This window comes from Macaca thibetana, chromosome 6 (genome assembly GCF_024542745.1).
Source record: "Macaca thibetana thibetana isolate TM-01 chromosome 6, ASM2454274v1, whole genome shotgun sequence".
Classification (NCBI taxonomy): Eukaryota; Metazoa; Chordata; class Mammalia; order Primates; family Cercopithecidae; genus Macaca; species Macaca thibetana.
The window spans coordinates 35,813,659-35,829,437 of NC_065583.1; the positions used below are offsets into that span (position 1 = coordinate 35,813,659).

General features: G+C 42.3%; 1 protein-coding gene across 1 annotated transcript in view; it reads left to right on the forward strand.

The window, feature by feature from the left end:
* PRELID2 (PRELI domain containing 2) overlaps positions 1–15,779 on the forward strand; it is a 1,077,378-nt gene that overhangs the window by 995,796 nt on the left and 65,803 nt on the right. Inside the window, exons 2-3 of the mRNA XM_050794040.1 lie at positions 2,811–3,005; positions 15,423–15,480. Of these exons, the coding sequence (XP_050649997.1) occupies positions 2,931–3,005; positions 15,423–15,480 (133 nt within the window). The 5' untranslated portion in view covers positions 2,811–2,930. The remainder of the gene's footprint in view (positions 1–2,810; positions 3,006–15,422; positions 15,481–15,779) is intronic.

Genomic DNA, 15,779 nt, shown 5'->3' on the forward strand with positions numbered 1-15,779 from the left:
AAGATAGGGGGTTAAGAGGGTTAGGAGTGTTTTTTTTTTTCTTTTTCTTTTTAATGGAAGAAATTACAGTGTACTTGTTGTGCTGGCTGGAATGGCCCACTAGAGACAAAGCTGATGATGCAGAAAGGGAGATATTGCTAGAGCGATGGCCTTGAACAAGAAAGAGGATGGGCTGCCGGGCGCGGTGGCTCAAGCCTGTAATCCCAGCACTTTGGGAGGCCGAGACGGGCGGATCACGAGGTCAGGAGATCGAGACCATCCTGGCTAACACGGTGAAACCCCGTCTCTACTAAAAAATACAAAAAACTAGCCGGGCGAGGTGGCGGGCGCCTGTAGTCCCAGCTACTCGGGAGGCTGAGGCAGGAGAATGGCGTGAACCCGGGAGGCGGAGCTTGCAGTGAGCTGAGATCCGGCCACTGCACTCCAGCCTGGGCGGCAGAGCGAGACTCTGTCTCAAAAAAAAAAAAAAAAAAAAAAAAAAAAAAAAAAAAAGAAAGAGGATGGGAACTTTTAGTGATGTACTAGAGCTGGCCATTCAACACAGCTATTATTAAAGCGTATAAATTTACAATCACATAAATTACATATAAAAATTAATAAATATTTATTTATTTGAGATGGGTCTCACTCTGTGGCCCAGGCTGGAGTGCATGGCACCATCATAGTTCACTACAGCCTTGAACTCCTGGATTTAATAGATCCTCTGGCCTTAGCAACAGGTGTGTGCCACCACACTTGGCTAATTTTTATTTTTTATTTTATTTTTTGTAGAGATGGGGTTTCACTATGTTGCCCACACTGATCTCAAACTCTTGGCCTCAAGTGATCCTTCTGCCTTGACCTCCCAAAGTGCTGAGGTTACAGGCAGGAACCATAGCAGCCTGGCCAAAGAGTAATAAACATTGAAAACTCATCCCTTCCTACTGCATTTTTCCATTATCTATGTTCTTGGTTCTTTATGGCTGTTGTATGTAGGTGGTGAAAATACCATGTGATGGTGTGCTTCTGTGCTTCCCTCCCCAACTCCCACCCCTCACTAAACTCCATGTTGCTAAATCCCCAACTTGTGTTTAGTGACATCGAGTTGGCATCTTTAAACATGGTAGGAGTATTTACACCACAGGAATCAGCAACCTTTGGAAATCAGGGCCTTGCGTGATTTATGCTTTAAAGGAGAGCTGTTTGTTAAACATTTTTCAGTTCACCTCAGGATTCAGTGGACAAATGGAGACACTGGTGCTAAAACAAAGTGCTGACAGTTCAGCCACAGGAACAAGAGGGAAGGCAGGGCATTTGGTCTGGTTGGTAGAGAGGTGGCAGAGCGATGTGACCTACTAAGTGAAAATGGAAGTAAGGTAATGACTGGAGTATAAGACTGGGAACAAAGATGTGAGAGGTGTGAGGTGAGAGGAATGTGGGAGAGTAAGTGGATTAGAGAAATTCAGTACTTTCTTTTTTCTTTTTCTTTTTTTTGAGATGGAGTCTTGCTCTTGTTGCCCAGGCTGGAGTGTAATGGGCGATCTCTGCTCACTGCAACCTCCGTCTCCCTGGTTCAAGCGATTCTCCTGCCTCAGTCTCCTGTGTAGCTGGGACTACAGGCGCCCGCCACCACGCCCAGCTAATTTTTGTATTTTTAGGAGAGACGGGGAGAGACGGGGTTTCACCATGTTGGCCAGGCTGGTCTCGAACTCCGGACCAGGTGATCCGCCCACCTTGGCCTCCCAAAGCGCTGGGATTACAGGCGTGAGTCACCGTGCCCGGCCAGAAATTCGGTACTTTCATAGTGTATTTGGTACCATTAAAAGGCGCCATAGGATTAGTGGTTATGAATTTTAAAGATGCCTGTCACAGTGGGTGTGTATTTCCCTCCAGCCCCTTCCGGTGGCTTGGGTAGGGACAGTCAGAGGAGAGCTAGATTTACACAAGGCTAGGGTTTTGCCAGACCAGTGTGACTGTGTACAGCAGGGGCGAGCAAGATGGCAAAATCGTAAAAGTCATCACCTCGGAGACCCTCCATAATCACCCTCGCTAAAATCATGCCCGCGCCCGTGTCACTTTAACCGATTATTGTGTTTATTTTCCCAGCTTGTTGATTGGGTGTGAAATCAGCCGGCTCATCAGCACGGCTGGTGTTTCCTCCCGGCAGAATCCGCAGTGCCCACCGCAGCGCTGGGGCATAGGAGGTCTCAGAACCGTGCTGAATACACGGATGAACGTGCTGGTTCTCCTAACATCTGGGCGTTGCAGTAAAGAATAATACTCGCAACTCTTTTGTATCCTCTAGTTCCCTGCTCCGTGGTGTTTAACCTCAGCGAGCAAAGGAACTTAACTGCAGGGTTGGATGCACTAAAACGAGGTTCTTATTCCCGAGGCAATCTTGACCTTACACAAGGCCCAACCCCAAGCCTCAGAGGCAGCTACCTGGTGGCGTGAGTAATGCTGGCCTTTGTCACACCAGACCTTCCTTATTAATATTTTCCCGTGCTGCCAACCACGGCTTATTCTGTGACTCCAGGCGGTGATACCATAAACGCACAAGCCCAAGGTCCAGGTTTCCTGGGGCGGGGCGTGATGGCTTCCAGGCAGAGAAGCTTCTTTCGGCAGGCGCGGCCGCGGGAGGGTACCAGGGCCGCTCAGGCGCCGCCAGCGTGGAGACCGCGGGGCCCTAGGTGCTCTGGGCGCGCTCCAGCACCTCCCGCGCTCTACAACACCCGCCTCCGTGACTCTGGGCTTAGGGGCAGGGGCGTGGGCGTGGCCCACTGCGCGTTTCTCCGAGTGGCCAATAAAGTTTCGAAAGTTTGAAAAGCGGAGGAAAAAGGCCACGCCCATGTGGCTGTCCGAGTGTGGGCGCCTGCGGGCCTCGGCGGAGCCTTGGGCTGCTCTGCGCTCGCGGAGGCGTGGCCGGTGCGCGGGGCCCGGGGAGCGCGGGGATGGGGGTCTCGGTGGACGTGCACCAGGTGTACAAGTACCCCTTCGAGCAGGTGGTCGCCAGCTTTCTCCGAAAGGTACCGCCCCGCTTCCACCCTCCGGATCCCGCGCTGCCTCCGCTGCTTGCCCCCTCTCCTCTCCTCCATCCACGCGGAAGCTGGCATCGTCCGTCTCTCTCTCCAGCCGCGGGCTTTGCTTCAGGGATGTGTGGGTCGAGAGGGATTTCCTCGAAAACTCCCCTTACAGGGAGCGGGAAAAGGCGCCGTGCTTGGCATCACGTTCACACCTGCCCCAGCTGAAAGAAGAGGCTTTCCTTTCAGGAAGAGCCTCGGGGAATGCCAGCTCGCGAACTCCGTGGAGTTGCAGATGACCGACGTGTGGAGCTTTCCCGTTCATCACTGACCCCTTAAAAGCGAGGGGAGGCCATTGGGCAGTCATCCTGGTTTACTCAGCATTATCGTTCTGCCGCCTCTCCACTTCCCCTTATTAAACAGCTGTGGGACTTCGCGCAGCTTGCTTAGTCTCTCTGTGCCTTAGTTTGCTAATGTGTAAAATGGGGAAGATAATAGTACCGACTCAGAATTGTTGTGAGGATCCAGATGAGGTAACTTACGTAAAGTGCTTATCACAGCTGTGACCTAAATGAAGAAACTGAGGCAAAATCAATATAAAAAGAGAGTTTATTTGAGCCAAGTTTGAGGACTGCATCCTGGGAGTGAAGGTGCCCTGAGTACACATTCTGATGAGCAGAAGTCGAAAGTGGGTTTTTAAAGGAGAATAAGAAGCGGTTCCTAAGTTGTTTACCAAGAATTTATATTAAAATAATATAAACTATTGATTGGCTGTACATTGTTCTTTGTATCACAAATTCCGGGAACTTGAAGGTAATGGGTAAGGCATCTAACTGGTCGGGAACAAAATTGGGCTCGCAGGAATAGGTTGCTGGCAGGAATAGCTTGGGTGAGGAGGGCACCACCGAAGTCCTGTACTCTTGTCTCTCTGGGCTTGATCGGTTTTGCGTATTTCACTGTAACTCACACAATCTGCTCTGAGCTTTTTTTTTTTTTTCTTTCTCACTGCTACTGATGTTTAGTTAGGGCTCTAAAATGTTATTGTTGTTTGTATTACTACAACTGATTTCAATACAAGTAATGAACTCTTCCTCAATATTGAGTGGCCCTGAATCCTAAAGACTGTTTCTAGGGTTGTGGGTCCTGATAATAGGAAAATGGGAAATGTCTTTGAGAAATCGAAAGCGCCCAGGCCTGGGAGGTAGGACTCCTGTACTCTGGTCTGGTTCTATGTGTGGTTAGTTCTCTGGGTGACCTTGGCCGAGGGTCTTTTCTCTAGGCCTTAGTTTCCACATCTATAAGATGAAGGATTGTACCAGAAGATCTTTTAAGGTCCCCTTCAGTTTTCACTTTCTTAAGCAAGATTTGCAACAATTGCAGTTTGCCTTGGTTAGCAGCCACGGGACATTGAACTCCATATGCAACCCGGAAGCCAAACTAAGGGAGATGCTGGGAAGACGAAGGTCATTTGTTAAACGATAAGGCATAGCCTCCATTAGAGGAGGTGACACCGTAGCCCTGGTCACAGAGGAATGAGGAGGACACTGGTTAACATTTTTTTGCTATAGGGGGCCTCTTTAGAAGGAATGTCAGCTTGCTGATATGTTCATTGATTTTCAGTGTCTAGACTAGTGCCTAGCACCTACTAGGTATTTAATAAAAACCTGATCAATGAATAAAGGAATGAGTGATTTACAGATCTTTTGTAGACTTTGCCTTAGGCCAGGCTTCTGGACCCAAAAAGTAACAGCCAACACCCAATGTTTTTGTTAGGACTGGCACTTTGGAGTCTGGTATTCTTATGCCACTGCATCTTTGTAAAGTCTTTTTGGATTGTCATCATCAAGAGTTAGTCGATCTCCACCTTCTCAGAACTCTCAGGGCACTCTGTCTAGGCCTTGCTGACCTTCTGCAGTGTCAGATGGTGACTTCTGTACGTGTTGTATTTCCCATTAGACTCTCAGGTTTTTAAAGGTGAGACTCACTCCTGCAGAAGCACACAACACAATGCCAAGTTCTCATTTACGGAGGTCTCGGTGCATTGTCAGCTTTTGGAAAATGCTTTTCTTTTGTTGAATAGATACTTATCTTCTGTGTGCTAAGCTTTGTGCTAGGTGCTAGAAAAATGTGGGAGGTCACCACAGACCCTGTTCTCATGGAACTGATGGTGTGTAGTGGGTGAGATTAACATAAATAAATGATGAGCAAACGAACACAAAATTCAAATTGATGCTGTGTACTTATAAAAGGAAAATACATGGTGCTCGAATACAGCAGGGAGGCCTGCTGAAGTCAGACAGGGTGATCTTTAGGAAAGGCTTCCCTGAAGAAGTGGCACTTGTGAAATGATGGCTGAAGCATGAATAGAAGTTTCCTAGGAAGACTGGGTGTGTGGTGTGTGGTGTGGCATGGTGTGTGTGTGTATGTGCGCTCATGTGTGCTTTCCATACTTTATCATGTTTACTGCTGCCAACACCCTCAGGAAGTAGTTATGATTAATTTCCATTTTACAATATAGAGAAACTGAGGACCAGAGAAGTCCAAGTGTCTTCCTCAAGTTCCTACAGCTAGCAGGTAGGACAGCCAGTATTTTAAGACACGGATCCAAAACTCACACCCTGAGTCACCAGGCTCTGCTGCATTGCATATAATAGGCGCTTCCAACAATCATTGAGGGAATACAGTGTTTCAGAATCAACTTTGCTGGCCGGGCGCAGCAGCTCACGCCTATAATCCCAGCACTTTGGGAGGCCGAGGCTGGTGGATCACTTGAGGTCAGGAGTCAAGACCAGCCTGGCTAACATGGCGAAACCCCATCTCTACCAAAAATACAAAAAATTAGCCAGGTGTGGTGGCCTATGCCTGTAATCCCAGCTACTCAGTAGGCTAAGATGAGAATCACTTGAACCCAGGAGGTGGAGGTCGCAGTGAGCCAAGATCACGCCATTGCACTCCAGCCTGGGTAACAGAGCAAGACTTTGTCTCAAAAACAAAAACAAACAAGCCCAAAAAACTTTGCTGTGCTCAATCTGTTTTCTTTTGTTCACAGTCTTCTCTCAGAGTTTGCTTAGCTGTGTGGATCTGTTGTCCCTGATATAAAGGTATAACTTGGATGTATGTTAGGGTGAGAACACAGAATGTTTAAGTTATCTATTGGTATGTAACAAACCACTCCAAAATTTAATGACTTAAACCAACGACAGGCTTTTAATTTTCACAATTCTGTGAGTTGACTAAGCTCATGTGGTTGGTTTTTGTGTGCTGTGTGGTATAGCTGAGGTCACTTATATAGCTATATTCAGTTAGAACCTGTTGTAATTCTTATAAAATATTTAGCAGAGTACCTGGTACATAGTGAACAAGAACTATGGAAGGGAAGAACTGGGAAAGGCAGAACTGAGAAAGGCAGAACTGGGAATATCAGAACTGGGAAATGGAAGGCGGAACTGGGAAAACAAGGGACAAACATTTGGAGACTAAAGATCTAGTGATGGAACAGTGTTAACGTCATGCATGTCACTGTACTTCCTTTCTTTCTATTCATTCATAAAGGAATCCTTCAGAGATTTCTTGGAAGGAGCTATGTGGCTATTTATAAGATGTCAGTAAATCCATTTGCTGGGTGAATTTTCCCCTTATGTTATTCAAAGCCATGAACTGGAATTCAGTAGACCTGGATCCTAATCATTATGCTTTCACTGTTAGGTTGGGTGGCCATGGAAAACCGTTTTCACCATCCTATACTGTGTCCTTGTCCAAATTAGAAAAGGCATCTTTTAGGGGTCCACTTCATAAGCTCACAGTTCATAGGGCTGGTGGAAAGCAAATGAGACTATTTATGCAAATTAGAAAATGGTACTCCTTCCTCTAGGTGGGTGCAGTCCTGTGCCCATGGGTGCACTTGACGAGGAGCCCTTGTGCAGTGAGTAACATCACAACTGTGTAAGCCCTAGTTTCTCCTCTGTGAAAATGGTAATGCCACCTACCCCACCTACCTTCCAGGGTTGTTGTGAGGATATCACATGTGTTGACAGTTTGAAAAGCATAAGCTTTTTTTTATAAACCTAGGGTAGTAATAATTATCTTTTTGGCAAAATACACTTTTATTTTTCTTTCAGTCTTTATGATTTTTGTTTCAAAGGAAAGCACTTGGCAGAAGGGACAATCATCTGAGGATCCCTGGGAAGTATTTAATCTGATTTTGCACAATGGTATGTTTGAAGCTGCTTTAGCACTGAAGAAGTTCTATTTTAAATCAAATCTACTGATCTATGGCTTTTGGTTTGTTAGCAGTTGCCTTCCAAGTTATAATATACTACTGTTTTTAAAACCTGAAGAATGTTTGCTCTTCTTACATCTGCCTGTTGAATACCACAGGCAAAATATTAGCTGCATGCTTTCAAAGCTAAATGACACTGTGAAAACAAACAATATGATACCCTTTGTTCGTGAAATAGAGTATTTCTCAATAAACTTCATGGAGGAATGTTATGAAACCCAAAATGGTTTATTCATTGGATGCTGAACTGTATGTATTCCAAGAACTATAGTGTCAATGCACTTGACGGTGTATTTTGGTTTCTTTCTTTGTGTGACTCTTAGCTTTCTAGCTCTCATCACTTACCACTGTTTCCTTCCTTTTACTTAAAATCATCTACAAAGAGAACACAAAGTTGCATAGACGAATGTAGCAATGTAGAAAATAGGTCTTCTTTGGAATCTCACTTAGACCTTTCTAATGGGCTTGCCTTTCGTGACCTGGATTCAGAGAACGTCTTAAATTTCATCTGCCTGAAATTTAAAGTCATTAAAAAGGATCCAGAGAGCCATTATATTGACTATGTTTTCTTGTTTGTATCTAAATGAGGCCAGAGAAGTAAAGATTTTTCTTACCTTTGCAAGGTTGATTTTCTTTTTATGCTGTGGTCAAAAGAATCATAGTGAATAGAGTATCACCTTCATAGGTGGTGATTTTTGTCATTTGTTTCTGATGTATCCCAAGTACCCAAAGAGATCCTGGAACATAGTAGGTACACAGCAAATCCTTGTTGAATGAATGAATGAAATAACTCTTTTGGGGATTAGCTCTGTGCAATTTTAGATTGAAGTCAGTATGGGATTCAGAAACATGTCCTTACTTTTGGTACTGTAATAAAATGGATAGATTAAAATATTAATAATTTCTTTGCTTCAACAGAATGACCCTGGGTGTTATTTATTTTGGCTGGGAGCCTGGTATGCTGAACAAAATGGTTTGAATGTTTACTCTTAATCTCATAAAGGGGATTTATGAATGGCTATTTCCATTTAGAGTAGAAAGTTGATTGGGTAATTAATAATGTTTCCATTTCTGATCCTATCTTTTCTCCCTTGCAAATCTGACACTTACATGTGTGGAACATATCTCCTTGCAAAGCTCCAGAAATATTTGGGGGTGAACCTGCATTTCTAAAATAAACGATCTGATAAACCATAGGCCTAGTTTAACATAATGATTATTTATCTTTTGTCACATGCTGTACTAATCTTTCTTCACTTTTATCTTCCTGTCTTCAGTTCCACTAGAAGATTAGGCATGATGTACAGGAGAACGGTGCAGATGTGCAGAATGTGGGCTCTGATATCGGATGGGGTGGGGAAGACAGGGAGGGAGCGCTGTTAGCCCTGTGAGCTTGGATGGATCATTTCATTTTTCTATGCCTCGATTTCCTCATCTGCAAAATGAGAATAATAATCACTATCTTCTGGAGTTGTTGGAGAAATTAAATTGGATAATGCATACAGTTACGCATAACATACCTAGCTTAATTTCAGCACACAGTAGGCTCTTTTAAAGTACTTGTTGAATAATGATAACAACAACAACAACAACAATAATTTGTTGCATTGATTTCATGAGCCTGAAAATAAAAAGCTGAGAGAAGTGGCCTCAGAAATCTTTACTAACTTAGAGTAATAAAGGGGAGAGTGAGCGTGAATAAAGATACACATTTGAATGAGGAATATTTTCTAAATGCCATTTGAATAACTGTAAAGTATACTTAGAAACTTATCTAGTGGAGATTGCTGCTTAATCAGTGTATAAAAGATAGAAGATATTGGCCAGGCATGGTGGCTAATGCCTATAATCCCAGCACTTTGCAAGGCCGAGGTGGGTTGATGAATTGAGCCCAGGAGTTCAAGACCAGCCTGGGCAACAGGGCAAAAACCCCATCTCTAACGACAACAACAACAACACTCCAAACCACACAGACACAGAAACAAACAACCCCCGCCCCCACCCAAATTAGCCGGACATGGTGGCACACACATGTAGTCCTAGGTACTCGAGAGGCTGAGGTAGGAGGATCGCTTGAACCGGGTGGCAGAGGTTGCAGTGAGCTGTAATTGCATCACCACTACACTCCAGCCTGGGTGACAAAATGAGACCCAGTCTCAAAAAAAAAAAAAAAAAAAAAAAAAAAAAATTTTCACGATCTAAGTACATGGACCTGTCTTCAAGGAGTTCACTGTCAGAAGGGACAGAGGAGGATGTAGTAGTTTTCATGATAAGGCTTTCTTGGGGGCATATGGCAGACGTTACATTATAGTATGGGGCTAGATTTATATTTTAACTATAAATCCATGAAAGCATTTAAACTATTTAGAAATAGTTGCCTTTAAAAAACCAAGTAAATACTCTCTCTTGCACTCTCGCTTCTCTGGTGCAGCCCTTTCCCTAATGCTAGTGCAGAGTGAAGTGTCAGGAAGGCCTTGTATCTCACACAAATTCTGAACTGGTAAAGTATGAGCTTGTGAGTTTTTTTTAATTAGTCTAGGAAAATCAGATATATTATCTTCTAATCATTTTAAAATCATTGTTTAAGTATTTTTGGATTGCAGATAGATGCCAGCAATATATTTAATGCCATACCACAGTAAATCGCAAGGTAAAAACCGAAGTCTTGAAGCTTTTTAAGTTTTCAAAAGTGTTGATTCATTTGTTAGTAGCAAAACCAGCTACATTGATTTTCTACTTGCACAGTGCTAGGTATTATACTGTAATTAAATTGTTTCCTTTAATTCTTGTAACAACTCTTTGAGGTAATTATTTATTCTCACTTTACAGATGAAGAGACTAGGGCAGATTAAAATGATTTGTCGAAGCTTCTCACAGATGAGATTCCAATTCAGATCTCTTGGGCTCTAAAATTCACCATTTTCCAAAATCCTGTCTTTAATTTTGTTTTTTATTTCTTAACTTTTCCTTTAGAAACAATTTGACTTATAAACCATTTCAAAATCAATATGGCAAAACAAATAATTCCCGTATACTTTTTTCCAGCTTCCCCGAACCACAGTATAGTTTTTAAAACCAGGAAATTAACACTGATACAATGCTATTAACTAACCTATAGACCCTATTTAGATTTTGCCAATTGTCCACTGATACTGTTTTTCCAGTCTAGGATTCAGTTCAGGCCCCTACAGTGCATTTAGCTGCCAGTCTCCTGCAGTGTAGGGCAGTTCCTCAGTCTTTCCTTGCATTTCCAGACCATGGTGATTTTGAAGAGTGCTGGGCAGTTATTTGTAGCATATCTTTAGCTGCACTGGGTTTATGCATACATTTGATGTTGTGATAAGAGGATTTTCCTCTGTGTTACAATGATAAACTGTCTTTTCAAAACCTTCACTATGCCATTGCTGATTATTGGGCCATTTTTGAAAGAAAGAGGCTGATGTGCTGTTGGTTGGCCTTTGTTTGGAATCATAGCTTTTCCTGGCCAGAAGGACCTCGATGGTCACCTGGTGGTTCACCACCCTGGCCTCACAGATGGCAGCGTTGTAGTCTGCATGTCTTGGCTCATTGCCCTTTGTTCTTTCTATTTCATCATCCTATTGAAAGACCAATGAACAGCCATTCAAAATACTTTTCAACTTAATTATGTTTTGTCCTTGATCTCGTCTTGGTATAAAATCAACTTTGCTTTTCTTCTGTGATAGACTATGATGTGTGGAGCTCATAAAAGGAATTTGGCATAGCTCGTGGTGATGTTTTTCTGCTGCTAAACACCAAATCTCTTTTCAGCAGCCCCATCTCTTTGCATGTACATGTTTGGCAGCAGCCTAGATAACAGATTCCCTTAATGCTTATAACACGGGGATGTTAATATACCAGACTGATGGTAGGTCTTCTTTGCCTTCTTTGCAGGACTCTTCAGACACATCTGTCACTCACCTGCTTCCTTGTACTCTCTCGGGTAACCTCATTTGAAAATTGGTAGACAGTGACTCCTTTGGATGTCATTGACTGTTTCTGAGAGGGGGAGAAAATGTTATAAAAAACAGGCATTGGCTTCTGAGCTTTTTGGAAAGTTGATATTTTAATAACTCTTTTAAGAGTAGGCTTTCTGAAAGCTTATGGGTTTTTTTTTTCTCTCAGCACATATGAATGCTAAATGTTATATCTTCATGAAGCTTCTCCCACAAACATATTGAATATGATTTCTGTAATTAGATGGACTCAGTTTCTTGGACTCTTACTTTTTATATGTGTGTGTTTGCTTTAATGCTTATTCCCCCCACCCAATATTATGGAGTTCTTGGCTTATCTTTTAATATGTAAAAAATAAAGCAAGCAGATACAACAGCTTTAGGAGAGACTACATTTTACCCTTGTTAGACTGTAACATACATATGATATATACAGTGGTATTTGCAGTAGCTTCATGTCTTGGGGAAAGGAAAATGAGTTAGTTTACATATTCTGTGAATAAAGTAAAAATTATAAGGATATGCAAAATGAAGTCAAATATACCTTTAAAAATCCCTTAAATCATCCATAAAGTAGTATAGCATACATGGCATATGTATGCAGCCTGTGGCATCATTCTCATGCACACTGCAGTTTGTGATCACCTGAGTCAGGATCAAGAAAGACAAGGACTTTTGGCAGATATCTGGGTCTTCAGATCACATTGCTTTCATGAGAGTCTCTAGTATGAAATGGTGATTGAAGAATCCCAGTGTGACCCTGCTTGTCTGCAGGCTTTATACTATTATATTTATAGCATTAATACTTGATAGATTTTCATGCTTTGAGAAGGGCTGAATGAAATCATGTGCATGGCGGCTTCTCTAGGATAGCACCTTGCATGAACACAGTAGCTGCTTGGTAAGTCTTTGATGGGTGTGATCCTGATTTAGCTTGATCAATTCTGCAATCATACTGGATTGTGTTTGAAAAGGTGTCCAGAAAAACCTGGCCACTTGCCTCCTGTCTCCTTCCCAGGTAAGTGTTTCTGGTGTTGACCTCTGAGAAACCTTCCCTCTTTCAACTCTTTCTCATGGGAGTTTTGGTAAATTTTCATGAATTAAAACATGAATATTCAAGTTACCACGAGATGGCGTCAGATCATTTCAAGTAACGCCAGGTAGGGGGCGCCTCAGTTCAGTAAATCTTTAAAGAGGTTGAAATACGTGCCTTTCATAATAGGGCAGTTAGCTATTGCAAATAAACCCCTACTTTCTTCTACTATTCTTCTATGGAAACTTGAGGCTCATGACTCTTCAACTCCAAAAATTATGTAAGTGTGAAGTATTTGAGTTTATAATGTTTAAGAATTTCTCTGATAACTTAGTGAAGTAATCAGAACTTGAAAAATTTGATCACCATGTCTCAAATGTGATTACATTTTCAATGTCCTTTATAGTTTAGTTGAGTCATCTTCCTACAACTTATGGTGAATGTATAATATTCAGTCAATACATATTTATGGGTATGTAATGAACAAGCTAGAACTGTAGTAAACGAGATAAGCCCATTTTACTTTAGTGAACATGTTACAATTTACACACATATAATCACAATTCAGAGGACCTGTGTGAGTCTCAAATATCTCCCTTACTTTAGGGGTACTATGTAAGCGAAAGTCTCCTTTGCTGAGGAGCAGAGTATCTAAACCTGACCCTCTGTTACAGGCATGTAACTTGGAAGGGCTGAACTTCAAGAAACAATCATTGTAGTTCCAAGCATTTTTTTTTTTATTTGAGACAGAGTCTCACTCTGTCACCCAGGCTGGAGTGCAGTGGCATGATCTTGGCTCACTGCAACCTCCGCCTCCCAGGTTCAAGCAATTCTCCTGCCTCAGCCTCCTGAGTATCTGGGACCACAGGTGTGCACCACCACATCTGGCTAATTTTTGTATTTTTAGTAGAGACAGGGTTTCACTATTTTGGGCAGGCTGGTCTCAAACTCCTAACCTCAAGTGATCCACCCGCCTCAGCCTCCCAAAGTGCTGGGATTACAGGCATCAGCCTCCATGCCCAGCCAAGCATTTTTTTTTCCCTAGGGCTAAAATGAATGAATGAATGAATATATAAATAAATCGATTTTTTTTTTTTTTTTTTTTTTTTGTGATGGAGTCTCGCTCTGTGGCCCAGGCTGGAGTGCCATGGCACAATCTTGGCTCACTGCAAGCTCCACCTCCTGGGTTCAGGCCATTCTCCTGCCTCAGCCTCCTGAGTAGCTAGGACTACAGGTGCCTGCCACTGTGCCCGGCTAATTTTTGGTATTTTTTAGTAGAGATGGGGTTTCACCATGTTAGCCAGGATGGTCTCGATCTCCTGATCTCATGATCTGCCAGCCTCAGCCTCCCAAAGGGCTGGGATTACAGGCGTGAGCCACTGCCCCCGGCCATAAATAGATTTTTAAAAACCAAGTTTTTCATCAGTTATCAAGATTGCAGTTTCCAGGATGGAAGTGTGAATAACAGAGTTTACCAACATGGAACATGAAGAGATATTGAGGTTGCCGAAAGCTGAGCCACTGCTCTCTTAATAGATTGGTTTCTGACTGAAGGCAGGCTCATTTTCCAAATTGATCCCTGAGGTCATTGAGGTTTATATTCCAAATTGTTTATTCAGAAAATATTGACTGAGTGCTTTCTATGTGCCAGGCATTACGTTGGCTGGTAGAGATACAGGAGTAACTGAAATAGACAGTATTCCTGCCCTCAGAGAGCCTGTGTTCTAATCTACTGTCTTTTTGGGTTATAGATATCTTTAAGAATGTGTTAAAATGTGAACTCCTTTCCCTGAAAAATCCGTTAATAAATCAATATCACACACACACACACACACACACACACACACACACACACACACACCTGCTGTGGGTGGAGACCCACAGTCAGAGTTTTGTGTTTCACTTCCTAGGGTTCAGAAAACTTAAAGCTCAAGTTTGCAAAGTGAGGGGACTTTCTTTTTTCTCCCATCAGGCTGCCTGCTGCTCTTGCCTTCTGCTCAACACTTTGTGATGTCATGGATAAGACTTCTTGCTAATTTTCTTTTCAGATTTGATCACATGATACATCGGTAAACCTCAGGGAAAAGAGTCCAAGGGGGCTTAGTAGGCTCGGGTCAGCAGCTACCTTGTCCTGTGGCTTCTAGGAGGTCACTTCTGCTCCCAGTGTCTCTCTTTTCACATCTGAGTAATGGAAAGGATTGTGTTAGGTGAACTTTTAGGCGATTTAGTGGTAGGTTTGGTGGGCAGGCTTTGTAGGCTGGCAGAAAGTATCAGGGGGTAAATTATGTTACCCCCAGATATACTATTCATTAGCTGGACAATTTGAACAAATTATTTAATTTATCTAAGCCTTATTTTTCATATATGAAGTGGAAAAAGTAACACCTTATAGAATGGTTTTGTGAATTAACTGAGCTAATGTATCTAAAGTATGTAAATTGCCTAAGACAAAAGCAGTGGCTATTATCAACCTTGTCACAGCCAAATTGCTTTTCAGGGGAATTAAATCAGCATGTTAAATATTTATTGAGCATTTACTATGTGCCTAGCAAAGCATACTTCTATGATTATCCTACTGTGATGCTAACCCAGCCACCAGACAATGATATTAGACCATAGTGAAGAGGTCCACTCTATATTAAACAGGCCTGGTTTAATTCCCTGGCTCCACCAGGAGCCAGCTGGGTGACCCTAAACAATCCAGTCTTCATTCAGTTTCCATATCTGAAAGATGGGGATGATGATATCACATAAATCAGTTATAACAGAGAGGCTGTTGGATTTAGACAAGATTGTACAAGGAAAGCATTTAGTACAGTGCCTAACTCAAAGAACACTCTTGATTTATGTTAGGCTGGTTCAATATTAATACTATTATTATTTACTGATTAGCTTAACCTCATCCCCCTCAGGGCTAGGTTGGATCTAAAGAAGGTTTTCCCCAGATTTCGTGTAAGTCGAGATGATGATAGCATCTCACTTATCTAGGGCCAAGTTATAAAATTAGGATCCATGATTCAAAACTGGGCTTTGTTTAGAAGTTTCTTGGAAAATAGTCCTGCAAACAGCTGTGGTTACTACTAAATAATTCACCTTGGTAGATTAATGGTAATTCTTTTTTATGTGTTTTTGTTTAGTACCCCAACCCCATGGATAAAAATGTCCTCTCTGTAAAAATCACGGAGGAAAAAAGAGGTAAGTTCTCTGTACAGTTTTTTTCAGTAATGATCGTTAAATGATAGTGATTTTTGAAAAGATGTGTGTATGTGTGTGTGTGGCCTATTAGGTTTTTAAAAAAATTGTTCACCTACAGTCCCTTTCCATTATTAGTTGTTAAACAGGTATATTTCTGTACTTGAGGTGACTTAGAAAGGTGTGGCAGGTAGAGCACCAGGATTTACGATAGTAAAAGGCCTGCTGATGCTTTTTGTCACTTTCTAACTAATAATTGATGACAACACTGAGCTATATATAATTGTAACTGCTAACATTTT